At 45.6% G+C, this 25,645-nt stretch overlaps 1 protein-coding gene across 4 annotated transcripts in view; it reads left to right on the top strand.

The window, feature by feature from the left end:
* The window catches only part of CCDC158 (coiled-coil domain containing 158), a 100,560-nt gene extending 78,138 nt beyond the window's left edge, over nt 1-22,422 (top strand). For all 4 annotated transcript variants that reach the window (XM_066574344.1, XM_066574346.1, XM_066574345.1 and 1 more), the window contains 5 exons: nt 7,734-7,846; nt 10,481-10,548; nt 16,805-16,960; nt 19,707-19,814; nt 21,930-22,422. In XM_066574344.1, the coding sequence (XP_066430441.1) occupies nt 7,734-7,846; nt 10,481-10,548; nt 16,805-16,960; nt 19,707-19,814; nt 21,930-21,976 (492 nt within the window). In that variant the 3' untranslated portion in view covers nt 21,977-22,422. The remainder of the gene's footprint in view (nt 1-7,733; nt 7,847-10,480; nt 10,549-16,804; nt 16,961-19,706; nt 19,815-21,929) is intronic.
* Nucleotides 22,423-25,645: the final 3,223 nt, after the last annotated feature.

The following is a 25,645-nucleotide window of genomic DNA, read 5'->3' on the forward strand; positions in this document are numbered from 1 at the left end:
CACTTTTTTAGTTACCCTGTCTCCCAGAAAAAACGCAATAAAAAGCGATCAAAAAGTCATATGTATTCCAAAATGGTACTATCAGAAACTACAGGACATCCTGCAAAAAATGAGACCTTGCTCAACTACGTCGACGGAAAAATAAAAAAGTTATTGCGCGCACAAAATGACGACAGAAAATAATTGAAAAAAATTTTATGTCTTTTAAAAAAAAAAAGAGGAGTATAGTAAAAAAAAAGCTAAACAAGTTTGGCATCGTAGTAATCGACCCATAGAATAAAGTTATCATGTCGTTTTTGTTGCCATTTGTGCGCCGTAGAAGCAAGACGCACTAAAAGATGGCAAAATGTGGGTTTTTTTTCATTTTACTCCACTTAGAATTTTTTAAAAGTTTTTCAGTACACTATGTGGTACTTTAAATAGGACCATTGAAAAATACAACTCATCCCGCAAAAAACAAGCCCTCATACAGTGACGTGGATGGATAAATAAAGGAGTTATGATTTTTTTAAAGGGGGGAGGAAAAAACGAAAATGGAAAAAGAAAAATGGCCGCGTCATTAAGGGGTTAATGCAGGTGGGCTTCGGCCCACACTGCATGCCCCAGTCAGACTGGGGTTCTTTACAAGTGGACACATGCAGTTACAACTCCCTGTGGACCCACAGCATGGGTGGCTCCCTGGAACCCACCAGCTGTACATAAATGTAACCCATTGCAGTGCCCATCACAGCTGAGGTAACGTCTGATTAAATGCAGGTGGGCTTCGGCCCACACTGCATGCCCCAGTCAGACTGGGGTTCTTTAGAAGTGGACACATGCAGTTACAACTCCCTGTGGACCCACAGCATGGGTGGCTCCCTGGAACCCACCGGCGGTACATAAATATATCCCATTGCAGTGCCCAGCACAGCTGATGTAACGTCAGCTTTAATGCAGGTGGGCAAAAAATTAATTGGATTACACTGTAGGCGAGGGCCCCAAAAAATTGGTGTACCAACAGTACTAATGTACGTCAGAATAATTGCCCATGCCCAACCAAGAGGGCAGGTGAAACCCATTAATCGCTTTGGTTAATGTGGCTTAATTGGTAACTAGGCCTGGAGGCAGCCCAATTAAAATAAAAATTGGTTCAGGTGAAAGTTTCAACGCTTTAATGAGCATTGAAACGTATAAAAATTGTTTACAAAAATTATATGACTGAGCCTTGTGGGCCTAAGAAAAATTGCCCGTTCGGCGTGATTACGTGAGGTTTCAGGAGGAGGAGCAGGAGGAGGAGGATGAATATTATACACAGATTGATGAAGCTAAAAGGTCCATGTTTTTGATGGTGATAGAGAATGATGCTTCCATCCGCGGGTGCAGCCTACGTATTGTTTAGGTATCGCTGCTGTCCGCTGGTGGAGAAGAGAAGTCTGGGGAAATCCAGGCTTTGTTCATCTTGATGAGTGTTAGCCTGTCGGTACTGTCGGTTGACAGGCGGGTATGCTTATCTGTGATGATTCCCCCAGCCGCACTAAACACCCTCTCTAACAAGACGCTAGCCGCAGGACAAGCAAGCACCTCCAGGGCATACAGCGCGAGTTCAGACCACGTGTCCAGCTTCGACACCCAGTAGTTGTAGGGGGCAGAGGCATCACGGAGGACGGTCGTGCGATCGGCTACGTACTCCCTCACCATCCTTTTACAGTGCTCCCGCCGACTCAGCCTTGACTGGGGAGAGGTGACACAGTCTTGCTGAGGAGCCAGAAAGCTGTCAAAGGCCTTAGAGAGTGTTCCCCTGCCTGCGCTGTACATGCTGCCTGATCTCTGCGCCTCCCCGGCTACCTGGCCCTCGGAACTGCGCCTTCGGCCACTAGCGCTGTCGGATGGGAATTTTACCATCAGTTTGTCCGCCAGGGTCCTGTGGTATAGCATCACTCTCGAACCCCTTTCCTCTTCGGGTATGAGAGTGGAAAGGTTCTCCTTATACCGTGGGTCGAGCAGTGTGTACACCCAGTAATCCGTAGTGGCCAGAATGCATGTAACGCGAGGGTCACGAGAAAGGCATCCTAACATGAAGTCAGCCATGTGTGCCAGGGTACCTGTACGCAACACATGGCTGTCCTCACTAGGAAGATCACTTTCAGGATCCTCCTCCTCCTCAGGCCATACACGCTGAAAGGATGACAGGCAAGCAGCATGGGTACCCTCAGCAGTGGGCCAAGCTGTCTCTTCCCCTCCTGCTCATCCTCCTCATGCTCCTCCTCCTCCTCACCGCGCTGAGATATAGACAGGAGGGTGCTCTGACTATCCAGCGACATACTGTCTTCCCCCGCCTCTGTTTCCGAGCGCAAAGCATCTGCCTTTATGCTTTGCAGGGAATTTCTCAAGAGGCATAGCAGAGGAATGGTGACGCTAATGATTGCAGCATCGCCGCTCACCATCTGGGTAGACTCCTCAAAGTTTCTGAGGACCTGGCAGATGTCTGCCAACCAGGCCCACTCTTCTGTAAAGAATTGAGGAGGCTGACTCCCACTGCGCCGCCCATCTTGGAGTTGGTATTCCACTATAGCTCTACGCTGCTCATAGAGCCTGGCCAACATGTGAAGCGTAGAGTTCCACCGTGTGGGCAGATCGCACAGCAGTCGATGCATTGGCAGATGAAACCGATGTTGCAGGGTGCGCAGGGTGGCAACGTCCGTGTGGGACTTGCGGAAATGTGCGCAGAGCCGGCGCACCTTTACGAGCAGGTCTGACAAGCGTGGGTAGCTTTTCAGAAAGTGCTGAACCACCAAATTAAAGACGTGGGCCAGGCATGGCACGTGCGTGAGGCTGCCGAGCTGCAGAGCCGCCACCAGGTTACGGCCGTTGTCACACACGACCATGCCCGGTTGGAGGCTCAGCGGCGCAAGCCAGCGGTCGGTCTGCTCTGTCAGACCCTGCAGCAGTTCGTGGGCCATGTGCCTCTTCTCTCCTAAGCTGAGTAGTTTCAGCACGGCCTACTGACGCTTGCCCACCGCTGTGCTGCCGTGCCGCCGACACCAACTGCTGGCGACGTGCTGCTGCTGACACATCTTGATTGCGAGACAGAGGTTGCGTAGGAGGAGGGTGGTTTAGTGGAGGAAGCATACACCGCCGCAGATACCACCACCGAGCTGGGGCCCGCAATTCTGGGGGTGGGTAGGACGTGAGCGGTCCCAGGCTCTGACTCTGTCCCAGCCTCCACTAAATTCACCCAATGTGCCGTCAGGGAGATATAGTGGCCGTGCCCGCCTGTGCTTGTCCACGTGTCCGTTGTTAAGTGGACCTTGGCAGTAACCGCGTTGGTGAGGGCGCGTACAATGTTGCGGGAGACGTGGCCGTACAGGGCTGGGACAGCACATCGGGAAAAGTAGTGGCGACTGGGAACTGAGTAGCGCGGGGCCGCCGCCGCCATCATACCTTTGAAAGCCTCCGTTTCCACAACCCTATACGGCAGCATCTCCAGGCTGATAAATTTGGCTATATGCACGTTTAACGCTTGAGCGTGCGGGTACTTGGCGGCGTACTTGCGCTTGCGCTCCAACACTTGCGCTAGCGACGGCTGGACGATGCGCTGAGAGACATTGGTGGATGGGGCAGAGCACAGCGGAGGTGAGGGTGTGGGTGCAGGCCAGGAGACGGTAGTGCCTGTGTCCTGAGAGGGGGGTTGGATCTCAGTGGCAGGTTGGGGCACAGGGGGAGAGGCAGCGGTGCAAACCGGAGGCGGTGAACAGCCTTCGTCCCCCCTTGTGGGGTGCTTGGCCATCATATGTCTGCGCATGCTGGTGGTGGTGAGGCTGGTGGTGGTGGCTCCCCGGCTGATCTTGGCGCGACAGAGATTGCACACCACTGTTCGTCGGTCGTCTGCACTCTCAGTGAAAAACTACCAGACCTTTGAGCACCTCGGCCTCTGCAGGGTGGCATGGCGCGAGGGGGCGCTTTGGGAAACAGTTGGTGGATTATTCAGTCTGGCCCTGCCTCTACCCCTGGCCACCGCACTGCCTCTTCCAACCTGCCCTGCTGCTGCACTTGCCTCCCCCTCTGAAGACCTGTCCTCAGTAGGTGTAGCAAACCAGGTGGGATCAGTCACCTCATCGTCCTGCTGCTCTTCCTCCGAATCCTCTGTGCGCTCCTCCCTCGTACTTACTCCAATTACTACTACCTGAGTGATAGACAACTGTGTCTCATCGTCATCGTCCTCCTCACCCACTGAAAGCTCTTGAGACAGTTGCCGGAAGTCCCCAGCCTCATCCCCCGGACCCCGGGAACTTTCCAAAGGTTGGGCATCGATCACGACAAACTCCTCCGGTGGGAGAGGAACCATTGCTGGCCATTCTGGGCAGGGGCCCGAGAATAGTTCCTGGGAGTCTGCCTGCTCCTCAGAATGTGTCATTGTAATGGAGTGAGGAGGCTGGGAGGAAGGAGGAGCAGCAGCCAGAGGATTCAGAGTTGCAGCAGTGGACGGCGTAGAACTCTGGGTGGTCGATAGATTGCTGGATGCACTTTCTGCCATCCACGACAGGACCTGCTCACACTGCTCATTTTCTAATAAAGGTCTACCGCGTAGACCCATTAATTGTGAGATGAATGTGAGGACGCCAGAAACGTGCCTCTCTCCTAATCCCGCAGCAGTCGGCTGCAATACACCTGGATCAGGAGCTCGGCCTGTGCCCACACCCTGACTTGGGCCTCCACATCCTCTAGGCCTACCCCTCAGCATGCTGTAATACCAGTAGTGCAGAAACAGAACGCTGTAATTAAATGTACCGCTTATTGGCCTGTGGTTGGAGGCTGACTTCCCTTACGGAACGCACAGCAGAGCAAGGAAAGAATTTTGCGCACGCCTGTAGTGAGACGTAGGTGCGTATGACTGAGCTAGTGGAATTCACAGCGCAGAAGCAGTCAAGTGGCCAAAGGCCAGTAGTAGGCCTTAAGTATTTTGCTTCTATTTTTTTAAAATGCTGAGCTGATACAGCAGACAGATACTGTAGGCAGCGTATAATATTATGTATACTGTTTCCCTCTGGCGGGATAACGGCGATCATGTAACAGAGACAGCAGATCCAGGAAACAATTTTGCGCAAGCCTGCTGTAACGCTTAGCTGCGTATTAATTAGGACTACTACCCCCAGCAGATAGATACTGTAGGCAGCGTATAATATTATGTATACTCTTTCCCTCTGGCGGGATGACAGCGCTGATGTAACAGAGACAGCAGATCCAGGAAACAATTTTGCGCAAGCCTGCTGTAACGCTTAGCTGCGTATTAATTAGGACTACTACCCCCAGCAGATAGATACTGTAGGCAGCGTATAATATTATGTATACTGTTTCCCTCTGGCGGGATGACGGCGATCATGTAACAGAGACAGCAGATCCAGGAAACAATTTTGCGCAAGCCTGCTGTAACGCTTAGCTGCGTATTAATTAGGACTACTACCCCCAGCAGATAGATACTGTAGGCAGCGTATAATATTATGTATACTGTTTCCCTCTGGCGGGATAACGGCGATCATGTAACAGAGACAGCAGATCCAGGAAACAATTTTGCGCAAGCCTGCTGTAACGCTTAGCTGCGTATTAATTAGGACTACTACCCCCAGCAGATAGATACTGTAGGCAGCGTATAATATTATGTATACTCTTTCCCTCTGGCGGGATGACAGCGCTGATGTAACAGAGACAGCAGATCCAGGAAACAATTTTGCGCAAGCCTGCTGTAACGCTTAGCTGCGTATTAATTAGGACTACTACCCCCAGCAGATAGATACTGTGGGCAGCGTATAATATTATGTATACTCTTTCCCTCTGGTGGGATGACGGCGATCATGTAACAGAGACAGCAGATCCATGAAACTATTTTGCGCAAGCCTGCTGTAACGCTTAGCTGCGTATTAATTACGACTACTACCCCTAGCAGATAGATACTGTAGGCAGCGTATAATATTATGTATACTCTTTACCTCTGGCGGGATGACGGCGTTCATGTAACAGAGACCGCAGATCCAGGAAACAATTTTGCGCAAGTCTGCTGTAACGCTTAGCTGCGTATTAATTATGACTACTACCCCCAGCAGATAGATACTGTGGGCAGCGTATAATATTATGTATACTCTTTCCCTCTGGCGGGATGACAGCGCTGATGTAACAGAGACCGCAGATCCAGGAAACAATTTTGCGCAAGTCTGCTGTAACGCTTAGCTGCGTATTAATTAGGACTACTACCCCCAGCAGACACGCAGTAAACTGAAGACGGTCACAGGCAGCCGAAATATAGTATTGTTCCCCAATTTTTTGGAAAAAGCCCACTGCCTATATAGCCTGAATATCTCTTTCCCTGCCTCACCAGTACTGGCCCTATACTCTGTACAATGACTGTAGACTGCGGACGCAATGCTCTGCACGGCCGATATACAAAAAAAAAAATTGTGCAGCACTGCTAAAAGCAGCCTCAACAGTACTGCACACGGTCAGATGTGGCCCTAAGAAGGACCGTTGGGGTTCTTGAAGCCTAAAATAACTCCTAACGCTCTCCCTATAGCAGCTCCGGCACCAGCAGCACTTTCCCTGATCTCTGTCAGAATGCATCTGTGGCAAGCCGCGGGAGGGGCCGATTTATATACTCGGGTGACACCTGATCTCGCCAGCCACTCACTGCAGGGGGGTGGTATAGGGCTGGAAAATCGCAGGGGGAAGTTATAATGCCTTCCCTGTCTTTCTATTGGCCAGAAAAGCGCGCTAACGTCTCAGAGATGAAAGTGAAAGTAACTCGAACATCGCGTGGTGCTCGTCTCGAGTAACGAGCATCTCGAACACCCTAATACTCGAACGAGTATCAAGCTCGGACGAGTACGTTCGCTTATCTCTAATCATAACTTTTCCGAGTTTTTTTTTTTTTTTTAAATACATGCTTTTTGCATTAAAGAGTTTGTCCCACAATCAAATATTAAATGACTTTCTTAGATCATGCAAAATCTAATACTAATCTTGTATAACCCTTTAATAAGAATTGGTTTTAGACTTTTTCTATTCATCAGCAAGCCTTAAATTATACTTTTTAATGGGGATCGCAGCATCTAACAAGCTTGACAGAGTGGGCTCTTAACAAAGGCATACAGTAGCTATCTGTCGTTGGCATGACTTCACGATATGTCAAACTCAAAACATTACATTTTGTATGGAAATTGCCCTTTAAATTTGTGGGAAAAGAAATTATATATATATATATAGGTGAACACCCTCACTGACTCACTGATTGACTCTCCACTAATTCTCTAACTTCTCAATGTCGTACAAACATGAAATTTGGCACGAGCATTCTTTAGGTCCTAAATAGAAAAAGCAAAGGAGTCACAACTCGAGAGTTCAATGCTAAGTGCAAAAGTGATGGCACCCTGTGTAATGTACCAAATCTAATTCTCTAACTTCCCAATGTCATACTAATTTAAAAGCTGTGATGTGATTGGTTGTTATATATTCTACTGCTGAAGTCAAAGTAACCTTGACTTCATAACATTTTCCATGCAAACAACACATAAACACCTGTATCAAATTAATTCCGGCGAACCCGGGCATATCAGCTAGTGCGAAATATTTCCCTCCTCATCCAGTTGTTTTCAATGGTTACATAACATTATTTTGTATTTAGACTGCATTTTCTTCTTCCACTGATCTTTCTGGGTTGTCACATTACCAACTCAGCTAATGCTTTAATGTTTCTGTCATCTGTTAAGGATAATGTGGCAAAGCCTTTAGAAGCGGTCATACATCTTCCTGACCGTTTATCACTCTCTAAAGCTGAGGAAGCGAGAAAGACTGCTAATTGTACATCGGACCAAGTTTCCAAGTAAGTATCAATGACTTAAAGCATGACATTGAATCCTTTAAAAATCTAAACGGCAAGATGGAACAATATCTCTGCAGCGCCACCTATTGGAAGGCAGCATTCCTGCAAGTCAATGTCAGACTTTTTAAACGAGCCTTATAACAATGACTAAATTGTTAGCTAAAACGTTACAAACCATACACAGACAGCAGTTTTGAGGTGATTCCCCTTATCATTGAGCAGCAGGTTTCTAGCTTGGCTAGTGAGAGGTCTATAGATGTGGGTCAGGAAGGGTATCATTTCTCCTAAAGTAGAGCACCTAGAAGGTGTATGAGAAGACTAATTGTATATGACTTACAATTTACAGTCATTGTTATAAGGCTTTTTTCAAAAGTCTGACATTGACATGCAGGAATGCCGCCTTCCAGCATGTGATGCTGTAGAGGTATTGTTCCATCTATATATATTTGCATAATTCCCAGAGGAGCATGCATGGCCTTGTAAGTCTCTTCACTCACCTTCTAGGTGCGGCTGGGTTCACACAGGGCGGATTTGCCGCGCGGAATTTTGCCGTGGCAAATCCGCCCGCGGCCGCTAGTCTCAGGATTAGCCAGCCATGTGGACGAGATTTCTCAGAAATCTCGTCCACACGGGACGGCCAATCCGCTGCGGTAAGTCCGGCTGAAACCGCGGTCGCCGCAGCCGCGGTTTCAGAATATGCAGCATGTCCATTCTTTTTTTCATTCTGCTGCGGCCGCGCTCTCCTCTATGGGAGCGCCGGCCGCAGCAAAAGAGCGAGCGGCCAGGCCGCTTCAAAGCCGCCGCGGGTTTTTCCGCAGCGGTCCTCCCAGCGGAAATCTTGCGTTTTTTGCTGCAGCCAAACAGCGAGATTTCCAACGGGAATCCACCCCGTGTGAACCCAGGCTAAGGAAAGATGATAGAATCTGAGAAGTTATTCTCAGAACCACATACAAATGTATTAGCTGTTGTTTTATGATGTGCAAGTACTGTTTTCTGTCTATTACATTTTCTTCTTCTTTGGCTAACAAAGTATTTTATTGATTCGTTATAAATGTCCCTTATTTTATTTATTTTTGGAAAATTCCGGCATGGATGTGGCCTCATCCTTAGGACACACATATGGCTATATTACGACTCTATTTTGTATACAGCCATAGTAGGGCTGTTATAGAGGTGCATCAAGCCAATACTGTATCTCCATGTGTTGCCATTTAACAAAAACACATTGTGGCACCCTTTGTCCGTCTCCATATGTACGCTGATACTCTTTCTAGAAGCATCAGTTCTAGGAGAGAATATCTGGATATATACAGTGCCCGATGGAGCTGGTACCTTTGACTCAGGAAGAGAGCTGTCGAGTCAAAAAGGCAGGCCATGATTCCGGCTGCATGAACCCGGTGACAGGTTCCCTTTAACCACTATAGTATTTCATCAAATAGATACTTGTCAATTAGAGATGAGTGAGTACCCAAATGCTCGGGTCCTCGTTATTCGAGTCGAGCTTTTCGTAAAATTCGAGAGCTCTACTCGAGTAACGAACCCCATTGACTACAATGGGAGACTCGAGCATTTTTGAATGGGACACACCGGTTGCTGAGGTTTTTTTTGTTTGTTTGTTTGTTTTTTCTCTCTCTTTCTCTCTCTCTCTCTCTCTCTCTCTCTCTCTCTCTCCTCTCTCCTCTCTCCTCTCTCTCTTCCCTCTCTTCTCTCTCCCTCCCTCTCTTCTCTCTCCCTCCCTCTCTCTCCCTCCCTCTCTCTCTCCCTCCCTCTCTCTCTCTCTCTCTCCTCTCTCTCCTCTCTCTCTTCCCTCTCTTCTCTCTCCCTCCCTCTCTTCTCTCTCCCTCCCCTTCTCTCTCCCTCCCTCTCTCTCTCTCTCTCTCTCTCCCTCCCTCTCTCTCTCTCCCTCCCTCTCTCTCTCCCTCCCTCTCTCTCCCTCCTTCTCTCTCTCTCCCTCCCTCTCTCTCTCTCTCTCCCTCCTTCTCTCTCTCTCCCTCCCTCTCTCTCTCTCTCTCCCTCCCTCTCTCTCTCCCTCCCTCTCTCTCCCTCTCTCTCTCTCCCTCCCTCTCTCTCTCTCCCTCCCTCTCTCTCTCTCCCTCCCTCTCTCTCTCCCTCCCTCTCTCTCTCCCTCCCTCTCTCTCCCTCCCTCTCTCTCTCTCCCTCCCTCTCTCTCTCTCCCTCCCTCTCTCTCTCTCCCTCCCTCTCTCTCTCCCTCCCTCTCTTTCTCCCTCCCTCTCTTTCTCCCTCCCTCTCTCTCCCTCCCTCTCCCTCCCTCTCCCTCCCTCTCTCTCTCTCTCTCCTCCCTCAAGCCAGCTACAAACTACCATTAACGTGTGCAGCGTTGCAGCGGGGAGGGGGCAAAACTGACACAGCACAGTGGGGAGGGGCCAAAACTGGGGCGGGGTTGAACACGACGTGATGCTCGCTCGAGTAACGAGCGCCAGCGAGTATGCTAATACTGGAACAAGCATCAAGCTCGGCAGAGTACGTTCGCACAACTCTATTGCCAATTGACATGGTTCAATACGTTTCTTCTAGATCAATTGATTTCTTTCTCTCTATATCCCAATATATATTTAATATACTTTTCTATAATATGTTTAAACTAATGGTTGATGTTATTACATCTGCTTTCAGGGAACCAATAACTTTGCCCACAGCAGACCTGGAAGATGACGTCAGCACTTTGTCAATAGGTCACACTGGTGAGTTAAGGAATATAGGTTGTGAAAGCACATACACAATTATTTCACAAAGATTCTCCCCTTTCAAGTGAATTTACCACCAATACCAGTGCTAGGCTATGACTCCATGTTGGCTATAATAGCATGATATGCCTTGAATGCTATAAATGAATAAACAAATCCACAAAGTATTTCAGAGTACCAACGCCAAGCACCAATTTTACTGAAACAAATCTAGTAACGTAGTGTATAAGGCTGAGAAACGACATATGTCCATCCAGTTCAGCTCATTACCCCCAATGTTGATCCAGAGGAAGGCAAAAAAAAAAACAAGGACGTAGAAACCAATTTTCCTCATTTTAAGGAGAAAAATTATTTCTGGACTCCATATCTGGCAATCAGAATAATTCCTGCAGAACCTTACATTTTTCAGTGTTATGGTGGGTTCACACAAGCGTGTTTTGTGCACACATATGTGCACACCTAGGTACGAGCAATAACACGTGTGAACACAGCTGCGTGCTTGTTGTCAATGGAGCCGTGGCTGCTGCCGGCGGCTCCATTGAAAACAATGCTCTGCTGGCCCTCTGCATTCTTTTTCAGGGAAGGGCTTTACATATAAGCTCTTCCCTGAAAAAGAAACATTTTAATGTAAAAAAAAAAATTAGAGCATTCTCTTCAATGGAGCCACTGCTGCTGCCTGAGGCTCCATTGAAGACAATGGTCTGCCGGCACCACAGAACTGTTTTTCAGGGAAGGGCTTTACATATAAGCTCTTCCCTGAAAAAAAATTTAGTGTAAAAAAAATATATATATATATAATTACCTGTCCGCCTCTGCTGTGTCCCTCGCGGGGATGAAGAACACATCTGCCGCATGCCCATCATTCATTTATATTTAAAGCGCTTCCTTGAAGTCAATTGCCGGCAGCAGAATCCTCTACCGCAGCTGACATGTGTGACAGCTGCGGTAGAGAATAGAAGAATTCCTCTGCTGCATCTGTCACAGATGTGGCAGATGTAGCAGCAGGGAATTTTTTTAACTAGCGGGGATGAAAGAAACATCTGCCGCATGCAGCAGATGTGTTCTTCATCCCCGCGGGGGTCACGGCAGCGGCAGACAGGTAAGTATATTTTTTATTTTTTACACTAAAATGTTATTATATGTTGTTGTCTTATATGTAAAGCCCTTCCCTGAAAAACAGTTCAGTGGTGCCGGCAGACCGTTGTCTTCAATGGAGCCGCCGGCAGCAGCAGCTGCTCCACTGAAGAGAATGCCTGCATTTTTTTATTTTTTTTTTATTTTTTACACCAAAATTTATCTTTTTCAAGGAAGAGCTTATATGTAAAGCCCTTCCCTGAAAAAGAATGCAGGGAGCCGGCAGATCAGTGTTTTCAATGGAGCCACCGGCAGCAGCCGCGGCTCCATTGGAAACAATGCGTACATTCCCAATGGTGCACGCATGTCCTATCTTTGCAGGCACGCACCTGCAAAGTACGGACATGTGAACATACCATAGGGAATGCAATGTTGCAAATAGAAGCGTGTTTTTGTGCGTGCGTATGTACGCACAAAAACACGCTGGTGTAAACCCACCCTTAATGCTCATTTGCCACTTTTTTGCCCCCAACATATCCAGATCCAAATGCAGTTGAAAAAAATACAAAACGCCCATTAAAAACACAAGTATGGGTCAGTACAATAAGCAAAGTGTATATGGTTTAAACATATGACCGTTTAATCTCAGGTTTCACAAAGCACGGACCAGGTAAATCTAAAAAAAGATCTACACAATTCATAATGCGGTTAGGAAAGTCGCCTAAATCTATTAAGTAATGGGTCATTATAAACTAGTGTTACCAGGGATATACTCTATTCACAGTATCTTATTAGGTGATTTAAAGGGGTTGTCTCATGAAATCAAGTGGGGTTATACACTTCTGTATGGCCATATTAATGCACTTTGTAATGTACATCGTGCATTAATTATGAGCCATACAGAAGTTATTCACTTACCTGCTCCGTTGCTAGCGTCCCCGTTGCCATGGATCCGTCTAAATTCGCTGTCTTCTGGCGATTTTAGACGCGCTTGCGCAGTCCGGTCTTCTCCGTGGTGAATGGGGCTGCTTGTGCCGGAGAGCTGGTCCTCGTAGCTCCGCCCGGTCACGTGTGCCGATTCCAGCCAATCAGGAGGCTGGAATCGGCAATGGACCGCACAGAGCCCATGGTGCACCATGGGAGAAGACCCACGGTGCATCGTGGGTGAAGATCCCGGCGGCCATCTTGGTAAGGTAAGTAAGAAGTCGCCGCAGAGCGGGGATTCGGGTAAGTACTAAACGTTTTTTTTTTAACCCATCCCTTGTGTTTGTCTCGCGCCGACCGTGGGGCCTATTGAAAAAAAAAAACAACCCGTTTCGGCGTGAGACAACCCCTTTAAGAGTGTTGTAGTAATAATAATATGAATGTGTTTCTTAAATTAGCCTATGCAAATAGGAAATAGCTAGCAGTTAAATGGTTAACGAGTTCGATATTATAGTCTGGTATGTACAAGTAGAAGTTGAACCTAACTCCTCCGCGTCTTCCCAGAGCTTTCAAGGGAAGGAACTTCTTATCTCTGACTGCAAACTTTTGGTCCAAATTGCAATATTAATAAAGTCTATGCTACTTGGGTATATGGGAATTACGTGTTCACATAGCGACATACACTTGTGGCATAAACATATGTTAATCATCAGTGTCGTTACATACTAGGCCAATCATGAGTTGTTATGATGTTGGGAGGGGTATGCATGTAATTGGTGCGTCATATTCAGTATAACTGTATTGTACTTCCTTTCAATAAACCAGAAGGGTATGGGGGCTCAAGGGGAGTATCCGTGAGTTCAAATACATATATTCATGCATGAAGCTTCTCATTATAACCAATCTGGGACAGATCAGTGAAATCTTTTGGAAATTGCTTTATTCTTATAACAAGAGTCCAAGGAATTGTGGGCCTCCTAATGCCCAGATTGGGTGCTGTGGTCACATGACATAGCCCCTGAGATACTTAGACCTTGGCTCACTTAGTTTTTCCTTAAGGAGATACTTGAAAACATGATGAAGCTGGAAAAGATGCAAAACAAAAATCACTTTAAAGGACCTCTGTTTACCCATGTAACAAAATCCCTCATTTAATGAACATTACATTATCAGTTTTATTTACTTATCTGTATTCCGCCTCCTAGTTCAAACAAGTGTTAGCTCTGGACTTTGAACAGTTTTCCATTACTGCTTCTGGTTTTGTGGAGTCTCCCTGCCTAGCTCCATCTCAGGTCCCTGTTTAATTTTTAATCTGTGACACAGACAATTAGGTTTGTAAGGAGTCTGAATTCTGTAGTCACTGAAATTGGAAGTGATGGTAGTTGATTGACCGATGCACACAGGAGGACATCATTTCTAGCAGAAGGAGCCATCACACAGTAAAATGACTGCAATCATGTTACATGTACAATGTAAGCCACTCCATGCATATGAATACAAGCAGACAGCAGGTTAAAAGAACACTAAGCCCAGGAATTACTAATAAAAGTAAAGGTGCTTATAAATAAAATGATTACTCAAAAATTGTTCAAACGACAGAAAGTGAGCGATAATCGTTACATGTAAAAGTGGGCAGTCATGTACTATTCGCTCATTGTCATTCACCGCTAGTTTTTAGCCTGCATAAAAACCATTGTTTGACCTCTCAAAAGACATTCCATTTGAATAAAAGTCGTTCAATCCTTTGAGCATTTTGCTGACTTGAATGTACTCATTGTGTTTGCCTTGCATACATAATGAGTACATTGTTTACTCATGGTAGGAGAAGACAATGGAATCCTGCCTCCAAGATATTCCTTCACATAAACACACGCCAACCTGAGGAAACACCTCCTACTGAGTTTACTTTAGCTAACGAGGAGATGGAGATGATTAAAACCTATTATCGTTGTGTGTAAAAGGGCCTTAACGCTAACTACCAAACGACGAAGGATAATCGTTCCCTTTTTGTTCATCATCCGTTTTATGCAGACATAAAAATCATCGTTGGCTCCTTCGCTTATCGTTCTGTTCAAGCAGCAACCGTTCGGTCGTTCTCTGTCACTTATACAGCGAATTTGAAAGACTGAACGATTGTCGTTTGAATGAGCCAACAATGTATCTGACTGTCTAAACAGGCCTGAGAGCAAACAGTCTAACAATGACGTTCAAACGATAATCAACTTGTCTAAAAGGACCGACGAACAGGATAAACTTGCTTGTTTATCAGTCTTTAGGATTTTCTGATTGTTGTTGAAACAGTCTTGTATAAATCCTGCAGGGAACACAGAGGTTAATTTCTTGATGATCTGTCCTACTTTTGGCTTAGGAACGCCTAAGAGATGTGACCAAGCCTTACATTCATACTATGTTTTGTAATCTGTTTAAAGTATGCATTGGATCCCAACAGATACATCCAATTAATCCATAAGGTCTTTTCGGCATCCATCGGAGATACCATTTTTCCTCTGGTTGTTTGTACTCTTGGCTCTATGGTCACTAAGAGCAAAAGCAATTGACAGAGTAGACAGGAGACATCAATTGAAGCAGAATGTAGCATCACACAGGAAATAAATGACTGCTGATATGTTATATCTGTTACATAAGTCATGTGTCGTCTTGTCAATATATATTTGAAATGAGGTTACAGGTAAAACATTAGATATGTTGATGCAAGTTCTCCAACAGTGGCAGACATACATCTATATATGCTTTCAAAATAGTGGTTTCCCATTGAAAACAATGGGCAACACTTGCTGAACTTCCAAAGAGGCTGAAAGCCACGCCGGAGGATCGCAACCTTACAGAATTGATAGGAAGCATTTTTTTAATAGAAATACCTGACATTTGCCGGTACATGACTCGAGCACGATATCGGACTAGGTTTCACGCCTCGATATCACACTCGGCTGTGTGTAGGAAGCCTACGAATTAGGTTCTATCACCACTGAGTGTGCAGTTTAAGAGGGTTTCTGCCTAAGGGCTCAGTCAGACAGGCGTTTTTTCGCGCGATTTGCGCATGCGCATGCGTCCGGCGATTTTATAAAACCATTGCTTTGCAATGGTATCGGACACATGAGCGCTTTTTATGCGCTCGTCCGATAAATTATAGAACAGAAATCGCAGATCGCACCTATCTGCGATCTGCGATTCCTGTTCTCTTCTCTATATGCGCTCAATGGGGCTGGCGGCAGCAGCGCCGACCTCATTGAGAGCATATACTAGACAAATCATTCTTCTCTGCCACAGCTGTAACAGCTGTGACAGAGAAGAACGATGTTTGCCCATTGAATTCAATGGAGCCCGCAATACAGCTGGCTCAATTGAAAGCAATGGGCTGCCGGCGATCGCGGGATGAATTTTCAGGATGGGCTTAAATATATAAGCCCTTCCCTGAAATTCATCCAGAAATGTGTAAAAACAAAAAAAAAAAATATACTCACCTTGTCCCGGCAGACGGAGTTCAGCCGCGGCCGGCGGCAGTTCTCCTGAACTGCTCAGAGTAGTATTCAGTAGCCGGGGATTTTAAATCCCCGCCTGCTGAATTAGCTGCCTCTGATTGGTCACAGCCTGACCAATGAGAGGCAGCTCTCACTCACACCCATTCATGAATTCATGAATGGGTGAGTGAGTGCGGCCTCTGATTGGCTCAGCGCAGGGACCAATCAGGGGCAGCTCTCACTCACACCCATTCATGAATTCATGAATGGGTGTGAGTGAGAGCTGCCTCTGATTGGTCAGGCTGTGACCAATCAGAGGCAGCTCATTCTCCGAGCAGTTCAGGAGAACTGCCACCAACCGCGGCTGAACTCCGTCTGCCGGGACAAGGTGAGTATATATATTTTTTTGGTTTTTACCCATTTCTGGATGAATTTCAGGGAAGGGCTTATATATTTAAGCCCTTCCCCAAAATTCATCCCGCGATCGCCCGCAGCGCATTGCTTTCAATGGAGCCGGCTGTATTGCCGGCTCCATTGAATTCAATGCGCTGGACAGCTCCGGCCCGTTTCTATTGAAATGCGGCTAGGAGCAGTATTTTCGGGCGATTTTTCGGCCCCGGTCACGCGATTTGCGGATGCGCATCCGTCATGCGTTCTGCAAATCGCGGGAAAAACCGCCCGTGTGACTAAGGCCTCAATCTTAGGAATGACCTCTGAATATAAGTGTCCTTGAGTTGTCAAGTTGATAAAAATGTTATTGTTGTTTCCCGTTACAGTGACACCGTGCCATGTTTGGTCTCTGGAGAAACACGTCCATAAAGAAGACGTTAACCCTCGATCTCCAGTCCACTGCCTGCTGACCACACCAACGACCGAAATTGATATTGATGGAAAGTTTTACAGCCCCAACAAGGACCGTGAATTAGTTCTTGGTATGTTCTTTCTCACCGATATTGCTCATTCATCCACTTTTATCGTAGAATTTCCGCCCGTGCCCACTGCCATTACATAATGCAATCCTATGCACACAGCCGTGATATGTCCGTGTGAAAACACACGCGGAAAACAAATCACGGCATGTTCTCAAATCAGAGGCCTGCACAGAAACATCAGTAGTGACACGCCAGCTCCGCTCCGCGCATGCGCCGGCTAAGTGGCAGCCAGCACATAGAAGAGCGGAGAAGACGCAGGAGAAGGAGAGCCGCACTGGTCACTGCAGCGGCAGGGGTTGGATCCCACTGCGAGAATTCTCACAGCGGGATCTGACGCGGCCGCCTGCAAGCGGCCTAAAGATCTCCCTTCTATGTTGGTTTAGGAACCTATTTTTCTCTAGACGCAGAGGATGCCCTTTGTTACAATCCTTGGCGATTTCTAAAGAGAAGGAACAATACTTTCCTTATGTGGCCCTATTGCCATTTTGTTGCACCCAATGATCCTATTTGCCTTGGCAGCAGCTGCCTGACACTGGTTGCTCCAGTTAAATTTACAGTTAACTAAATTCTTTTCCATATCAGTATCACCCAGTGGTTTCCCATTTAGGTTAATTTCACACGGCAGAGCACGCTATCAGGCCGTGAAACTCATCCCAATATCGCGCTCATAGAATGTCCCGCGGATGTGAGGTGTTGTGCTTCAAAAAACGCCTCGCATCACTTCAGGAAGTAGCGATCCTCCGTACGGCTTTCGGAAGATAGGCAAGTGTTTCCCATTGCTTGCAGTGGGAATCATCGCATCGCGTGCACCTCGCGCACCGGGCAATTTTTTTTTCTTTTCAGGCCCATTAAAAACAAGGGAACACCCAAAGATCGGGCATGCCGGGATGCGGGAAAAAGTTGCTCATGTATATGAACCCATTCAAAAGAAGGGGGTTCATATTCATGCAAGATGTGTACGTCTCGCAACACACAAATCTCACGTGATTTTCTCGGCCGCGTGAAATCGGTCTTCGGCCTCGTTCAGACAAGCAATTTTTTTTTTTGCGTACAAATAGCTGCGCAAAAAAGAACTCGTCTATTAAAACGAATGGCTAGAACGTTCACAGGAACGATTTTTAGACACGCAAAATACTTGCACTTGCAACAGACAGGACACGCGTTTTGCACAGGAGTTCCCATTGACTCCCATGGGAGCTGGATTAACATGCGGCACGTACCACGGATTGTGTGAGCGAGCGAATTATGCGCAAATGAGGTATGCACCTTTGGCTTTGTTTATGCGATTTTTCCACACACGAGCGGCGATCTTTTTGTGCGGCTATTAGTGCGTAAAAAACGCTCATCTGCCCGAGGCCTTAGGCCGCCTGCACACGAGCGTTCCGGATTCCGCTAGCGGATTTTCACGCGCGTATGGTACCTAAATGTGCTTGCGGATAGGTGCGGATGCGTGAAAAATCACGCGGATATACGTGGATTTGTTGCGGAAAAAAACGCGCAGAAAAACCAGCAGACACCCCTTATTGTAAACCCAACCCCTAGAGAACTGCCCATTCCTTGGAAAACAGCTTAAAAACCAACACCCAGACTCCGTTTTGTCCCTCTTGCTTGTGCGAGCACCGTTACATTATTCTGGCAACATGCTTTTACCCGGTGAGCAGATGTCTTTGGCCGCCTGCACACGGGCGGAAATCCCGCGGCGGTTTTTCCCGCGGGATTTCCGCCACTGAAAGTTTGCATAGGAGTGCCTTACAATACGCACTCCTATGCAGACGGCCGCGGTTTGGCCGCGCGAAATCTCGCGCGGCAAACAAACCGCGGCATGTCCTATTTTTGTGCGGGGCTCGCACTCACCCGGCCGCCGGCTCCGGGCTGCGCGGCAGCCGGCACATGAAAGAGCTGGGGCCGCCAGGCGCGGGTGAGTACGCGCTCGTCTCTGCAGGCTCTCCGGTCGGGTCCCGCGGCGAGAATTCTTGCTGCCGGATCCGACCCGCTCGTCTGCAGGCGGCCTTTGTGGGCATGGTTGATCCATGTAACTTTTTTCAGGCGCTTCTCCAGCGTGACTTTATTTCAGTCACTGCAAAAAAATTCACAAGAGGAATTCATTACTACAGATTTTGCATTCTTACATCCTGCATTGGCAAGAAATACTACCTATCTCCCTCTACAAATTTGCCTGTGAAGCTCTGTGCTGTGTGTTGGGACGCCTCCTACCACACCTACTTCCTGTAGTCATAGCAACCAGTGACTCCATCTGCAGCTGCACTGCGGATGTACTGCGTGAAAAAACGCACCCATTCACTTGTATTGGAGGCTTCACGCGCAGAATCCGACCCAAATTAGAATAGGTCGCAGATTTTTTCACACGCGTGAAAAAACGCGATACAAATCCGTCCGTCTGGGGACAACTGCGGATCCTCATAGGAGTATATTGGCTGCGGTCTGGGGCAGATAATGTGCCTAAAATAACGCGCTGGAAATTCCGTTCGTGTGCAGGCACCCTATGTGCAGAATCTCACATTTAGCAGTGTTACACCTCATTTGCCATATAACATGAATTGCGGGATAAAATAAGGACATGAATAGGAATGTCTGAGTTGTTGATGAAAAACTGCAAAATTTGGAATTTTGTTTTAGTTTTTTCAAATCAAGATGAATCTATGGGCTATACGTTCTCAGCTTTGTGACATTGTGGACTGTATTATTGATTGCTTTAAATATTTGACATTTGAGCTTATTTCCTTAGTTTCAGGTGAATCAGTCGCCGGCTTTGTCAGGAATACTTACCAAAATCTGCAGCACAGATTAGAATGTCTGCAAATCATCGCCACGGACCTACAGACCAAAAATAAAGGTAAGAAACATTTCTGCATAAACCATCAGTGAAAGGGTGGGCACCCACTGGCGTTTTTATGTCTTGCGCTGCGAGAGCGAGTGAAAACACTCGCCTCGCAGCGCAAGAAAATGCTGCAATGTCGCCAGTGATTTCAATGGGGCCAGCGGCAGCAGCGCTAGCCCCATTGAAAACATATAGCAGTATACCGCGGACCTCTGCCACAGCCGTGGCAGAAGTCCAGAATCCTATCCCATTGCTTTCAATGGGTTCGGCGCTGCTGCTGGCCCTATTGAAAGCAGTGGTTTGTGGCAATCCCTGCAGTATGATTTTCGAGGAAGGGCTTGAAATATAAGCCCTTCCCTGAAAATTATCATGTAGTGGTTAAAAAAAGAAGAAAAAAAAATTACTCACCTCTCCGCCGCTCAGACGCGTCCTCCGGCTTGCTCCCCAGCTCTGCTGTCCAGCACTTTCAGCAGGCGGGGATTTAAAAATCCTTGCCTCCTGAAAGGGCTGTGCTGATTGACTGAGCACTCATCCAATTACAGGCAGTGCCACATGGACAAACCATTATATAAATGACATACAAGTAAATCTATGCCGTATTTTAAAGGTCCTACCTAAGTAGGGATGGCTAAATGTGTCTCCTTTTAATAAATTATTGCCACAAGAAATATTCAAGATGGAAAATTGCCCAAGCTAGGTGTTGATAATAACATCTGAGTCACTCTTGAACCAGATCCCATATCCAAGATCACTAACTTGTCCCTTAGAGCAAACGGTGCTGGAATAGAACATAATCGGTGTATAAGCAAATTCCTCTGTGGGCACTCCTTCTGCAATATGTGCCAATATTTCCTCAATATAATAGAAATCTTACTGTGGGGAGTAAATGCAGAAACAAGCGTGACATGCGTATTCATAGTAGACCTAGCTTTCCAGTTGATTAATCAAATGGATAGGTAAAATCTGGGTCACATTGAGACGTTTTTTGGGGGTGGTTTGCCATTGCCTTCCTCAGTCATCTTTTACCCCTCAGCAAGCTGGGTACTCATTTTACTGACCTCGGAAGGATGGATAGCTGAGTCAACAGGGGATTGAACCCACAACCTTCAAGTCATGAGCGAGGACTGCTACCGTAAGACTCTGCACCACACAAAGATAACCCTTGTGTAAAAGTTTAGAACACATCTCATAGAGGCGGACGTCAATCACATCTTCACTTACAATCCTCCTAACTCTTAGGACCAGACTCCAAGGTAATGAGTTAAGCATACGCATATGCAGATGATTACTTTGATATAACACTAAATTATTTCTGTCTATTGGTTTCACATAGATATTCGACTGCAATTTATCACTACTACTAAACACTCTTACATACAGGAATTGCAGCTCTACTTGAAAATACTGTAAAGTGAATTTCAACTCAGAGTAGATATCCTTAATCTTCGCATGGGACAATAACAAGTCATCTAGAGTACACCTCAGATCATAAGAATGTCATCCATAAATCCCCACCAGTTTCGGACCCATCTCCAAAAAATAGAAGTATACATATACTCATCTTGGAAGACAGCCATCTAGATGTTAGTATAAATGGGGGTCACGTTGGACCCCATGACTGTCCCCTGCCACTGCCAGTAATCATTCCTAAAAACCAAATAATTGTTGCGGAGAATGAACTCCAGCAGTGCCAAGATGAGATGTATGTACCCTGAAGATATCTGAACCAGCCAGCATCCAATGAATAGCCCCAAGGCCTTTATCATGCAAACTGATGTATAAAGAGAGACCACATCAAAGGAGACTAGAATACCCCTTCTATAGTGAATACACCTATGGTGATCAGTAGGCTCCTGCATCCCTTATGAAGATTGGGTTCTACAGATGTTTCTACGGGTTGATCGAAGGATTTATATTGTGATTGGTGAACAGTATTTTGAGATTTGGTATATATAGGTCAAAACGAGCATTTATATGGCGGAACGAAGTTCGAACTTCTTGTGATCATAAACCCATGAGAGCCAACGACTTTTTTTTTTTTTATATATAATGCAGCATATTTAGAAAATGCACTGAACATTGAAAGATGTTTCAATAACTAATTCGGAAAGAACATTTTTTGTATTTCAGAAATGGCTTCAATCTTTGGGACAGAAGACGAAAAAATGTTCCAGTGAGAAACCGAAATCCTTAATGAATGCACAGATGGACAGACAGCGAGTTACTGGATGTCAGAAAATATAATTTTACTGGGAGAGTAGTAGATAGATGGAACAAACATCGGATAAGCAAGAGTAAATTAATTTAACCCTTTGGGGATCGCCCCCCTTTTTTTTCACTTTCATTTTTGGTTTTCTTCCCCACGTTTAAAAATTCATAACACTTTTATTTATTTGTCCATCCATGTAGCTGTATGAGGGCTTGTTTTTTGTGGGACGAGTTGTATTTTTCAATTGTACTATTTAATGTATCATATAATGTACTGAAAAACTTTTTAAAAAATTCTACATGGAGTGAAATGGAAAAAAAAAATCACTATTCCGCCATCTTTGGGGAGGGGTCTATTTTCTACTATGTACATACTGCAGAATAAATGACATGCTAATTTTATTCTATGGCTCAGAACGATTACTATGATACAAAATTTATAGAGTTTTTTGGTATTTTTTTGCTGCACTACTATTATAAAATAAAATATCTTTGGAAAAAAATTTAATTATTTTCTGCCGCCATCTTCTGACATCCATAAATGTTACATTTTTTTATAGACATAGTTGTGCAAGGGCTCGTTTTTTGTGGACGTACTATAGTATCTAATGGTGCCAAGTGACTTTTTGATCGCTTTTTATTATATTTTTTCTTGGAGACGGTGTGACCAAAAAAAGAGCAATTCTGATGTTGTTCTTTAGTCCCCATATGGAAAATGAACTTGTGATGGCTTGATTGCTCCTGCAGTGTGATGTAATACCATAGTATTACATCATACCATGATGTGACAGCCAGTTTATCAAGCCATACTGTAGGCAATCTGCAATGACAGCCCCGGGGGCTTTCAAATCTCATCACGGGCAGGTGGCTGCTTCTGACCCCTGAAGTCCGATCAGGGAATTTAAATGCCACTGTCATAATTGTACGTCCTGGGTCTTTAAGGGGTTAAACATGTCAGAGCTGCTTGTGCTTGTAAGACAATCAAATGATCTGCTTTACTGGTGGTCTGTCGAAGGCATCCTAAGCCCAGTCACCTTCTGTGCCCTCACATAGCCACTGGTCCAACACCTCCTAACAGTCTGGTCAGAATGGCCGAGGTAGCGGGCAAGTCATAGATTCGACCATCCAGCTTCTCACACCCCAATAATGCGCCCCTCTCAGACTCTGGTAACGGGGTGAAATCTCTTCTCTGTATCGTAGAGGGGTCTAGTGGTCAACAAGCTCCACACAAGTGGAAGAAGAGGTCACTACACACAAGGAGCCTCCGCAAGGTTTTTATAGGCCAAGGGGGAAACCACTTTTGGTCCCTAAGTGGCAAGACGGTTCATCTAATCACCACAACTCTAATCATTTGCATATCTGCCTGAGATGGAACTGCAGGACGAGTTTTGCTGCAAAACGACAACTTCTTTTAGGATCACACAGCTTGTTCCCAGGCAATTTATCACCGGCAGATCATCACCCGTGGACATGCAACCTTAATCTATAAATGGAATGGTGCTTGGGAACAGCAGTGTCAGCACAGTCCCACAGTGCCTATGAGTCCCCTTTCATTGTTCTGTAGAAATGCACTCCTAAGCTCTCGCTCATGACCTGAAGGTTGCGAGTTCAATCCCCTCATGGTTCAGGTAGCCCCTGACTGGGAAAAGCAATAGCAAGCCACTCTGCAAAAAAACTGTCTGCCAAGGAAAATGTCACAATGTGATATCACCCTAGGAGTCGGTCTCGGTGCTTGCACCTTTACCTACCTGTTCTTATCCAAGATGGCAGGCAGCTCCATTATATTGTCCAGAGGAAAACTCTTGGGAACCAGCCAGCAACATTTATCCTAATAGACTGATTAGAGCATCTCCCATGGTAAACTCAGGATTAGGAACTCTTTGGACCCCCTTGAAGGGTAATTATTGCTACAATTAGCATAATTTCTCCTGGACCACTTTGCTCAGCAAACATTTACACGCAATGATGTCTTTTGAGCGACAATCGTTGTGTGTAAATGTTGCCATTGTTTGATTTTTGTCCGAACAATGATTTTATGTTGAGATTAAAAGCCATCATTTGGCTGAGCAGCTGATAGCAGGGACCGCATGTTGTGATTCTCCACAGGAGCACTGATAACATCATTTTCCACTGCTGTCCCACAGCAGAATAAAGGGGCTGTATGCAGATAACAGACCACCTGCTGTTAACTGCATACAGCAAAGGGAGGCTCATTTTCATGCAAATGAAGCTAATAAACTACTAATGGGCACAGGTACTAGAATTAGATTATTCTAAAAGGGGAAGGAAGAAATAAAGATTATAAAAGACAGAAACAAAAACAAAAAAAAGGAGGGAGGGGGGAAGGAAAGTTCATCCATACAACTTACCCACATCAGTGGGAAAAGTAGTAACACATAGTATAAGGCTATAAGGAATCACAAAGTATGTGTCTATATCCATTCAAAGTTATTATTATTCATTCGACATACGCAAAGAGAAAGAAAGATCAATCTTAGACTGCTGTCTGCGAATATCCAATGAGTCTACTACATTCCGGAGATTTCTAGAAGTGCATCCAGGGATTCCAGATATCTAAGTATAACTGAGTGTGTGTCTGTTAAAAAGGAATGTAGCAGGTCTTTTTTTGATAGCAGACACTGGACCAGGTAGCATAGACAGGGGCGATATCTGCAGCGAGGGAGTAATCAAACTTTTCATAATTTCCTTGTACGTGGAGAACACCATACCCCAAAAGGGCACAATGCTAGGACAATTCCACCAAGTATGCAGCATGGTTCCTATGTCTCCAACAATCCAGAGGGATGGCGGGGGCAATGTGATGCAACATAGCTGGACAGCTCTACCATCTTGTTATTATTTTGTAATTCCTTTCTTGTGCTCTACAGGCCATGGAATTTAACCACTTAAAAAAAAATAAAAAATCTTTACAAAAAATTTGTTTTTTGTTGCCACATTCTGACATCCATAACTTTTTTCTTTTATTTTCCATCAATGCAGATGTGTGAGCTTGTTGTTTTGTGGAGCAACCTGGAGTTTTTATTGGTCTCATCACGGAAAACGGAAAACTTTTTTATTAATATTCCATTTTGGTTAAACAAAAAAAAGACAAAAAGCGCTGTGGTGGAATACTCACCAGAGATGGAGCCTACAGGATGATGCAATTCGTTCACAGCCAACAAGGACTATTGCCGCCTTCAGCACTATTCCAGATAATGCTCCAAGAATGGAAGGGCCGCTGGTCTATTTTTATACATATGTTCATTAATATATCAAGTTGTCATCCCGTTTGGATGTTTAACATTTGCAGATGTATCACGTTGCAAACATTCATACATGCAGGCGACGTCTTTTACTATTGACCTTTATACAGTCAGCATATGACTATCAGGAGGAAACAAGTCTTGTCTGGCCAAAGTTAGCCTCCAGCCCTGGAATGTGGCGAATAGTCTGAGAATGTAGTATATAACAAAACAGGTGCTTTGAATTTTACTTTTTCTCCTTCATAACATGATTTTCATTCATTTGGACTACATCAGACATGGTGATATCAATTACATCATTTTAAATTGTCTATATTTGTATTTAAAATAATGGGAAACAGGGGTTAAACTTTAGATTTTTTTCATATATACATT

This window comes from Eleutherodactylus coqui, chromosome 7, assembly GCF_035609145.1.
Source record: "Eleutherodactylus coqui strain aEleCoq1 chromosome 7, aEleCoq1.hap1, whole genome shotgun sequence".
In the NCBI taxonomy this organism is placed as follows: Eukaryota; Metazoa; Chordata; class Amphibia; order Anura; family Eleutherodactylidae; genus Eleutherodactylus; species Eleutherodactylus coqui.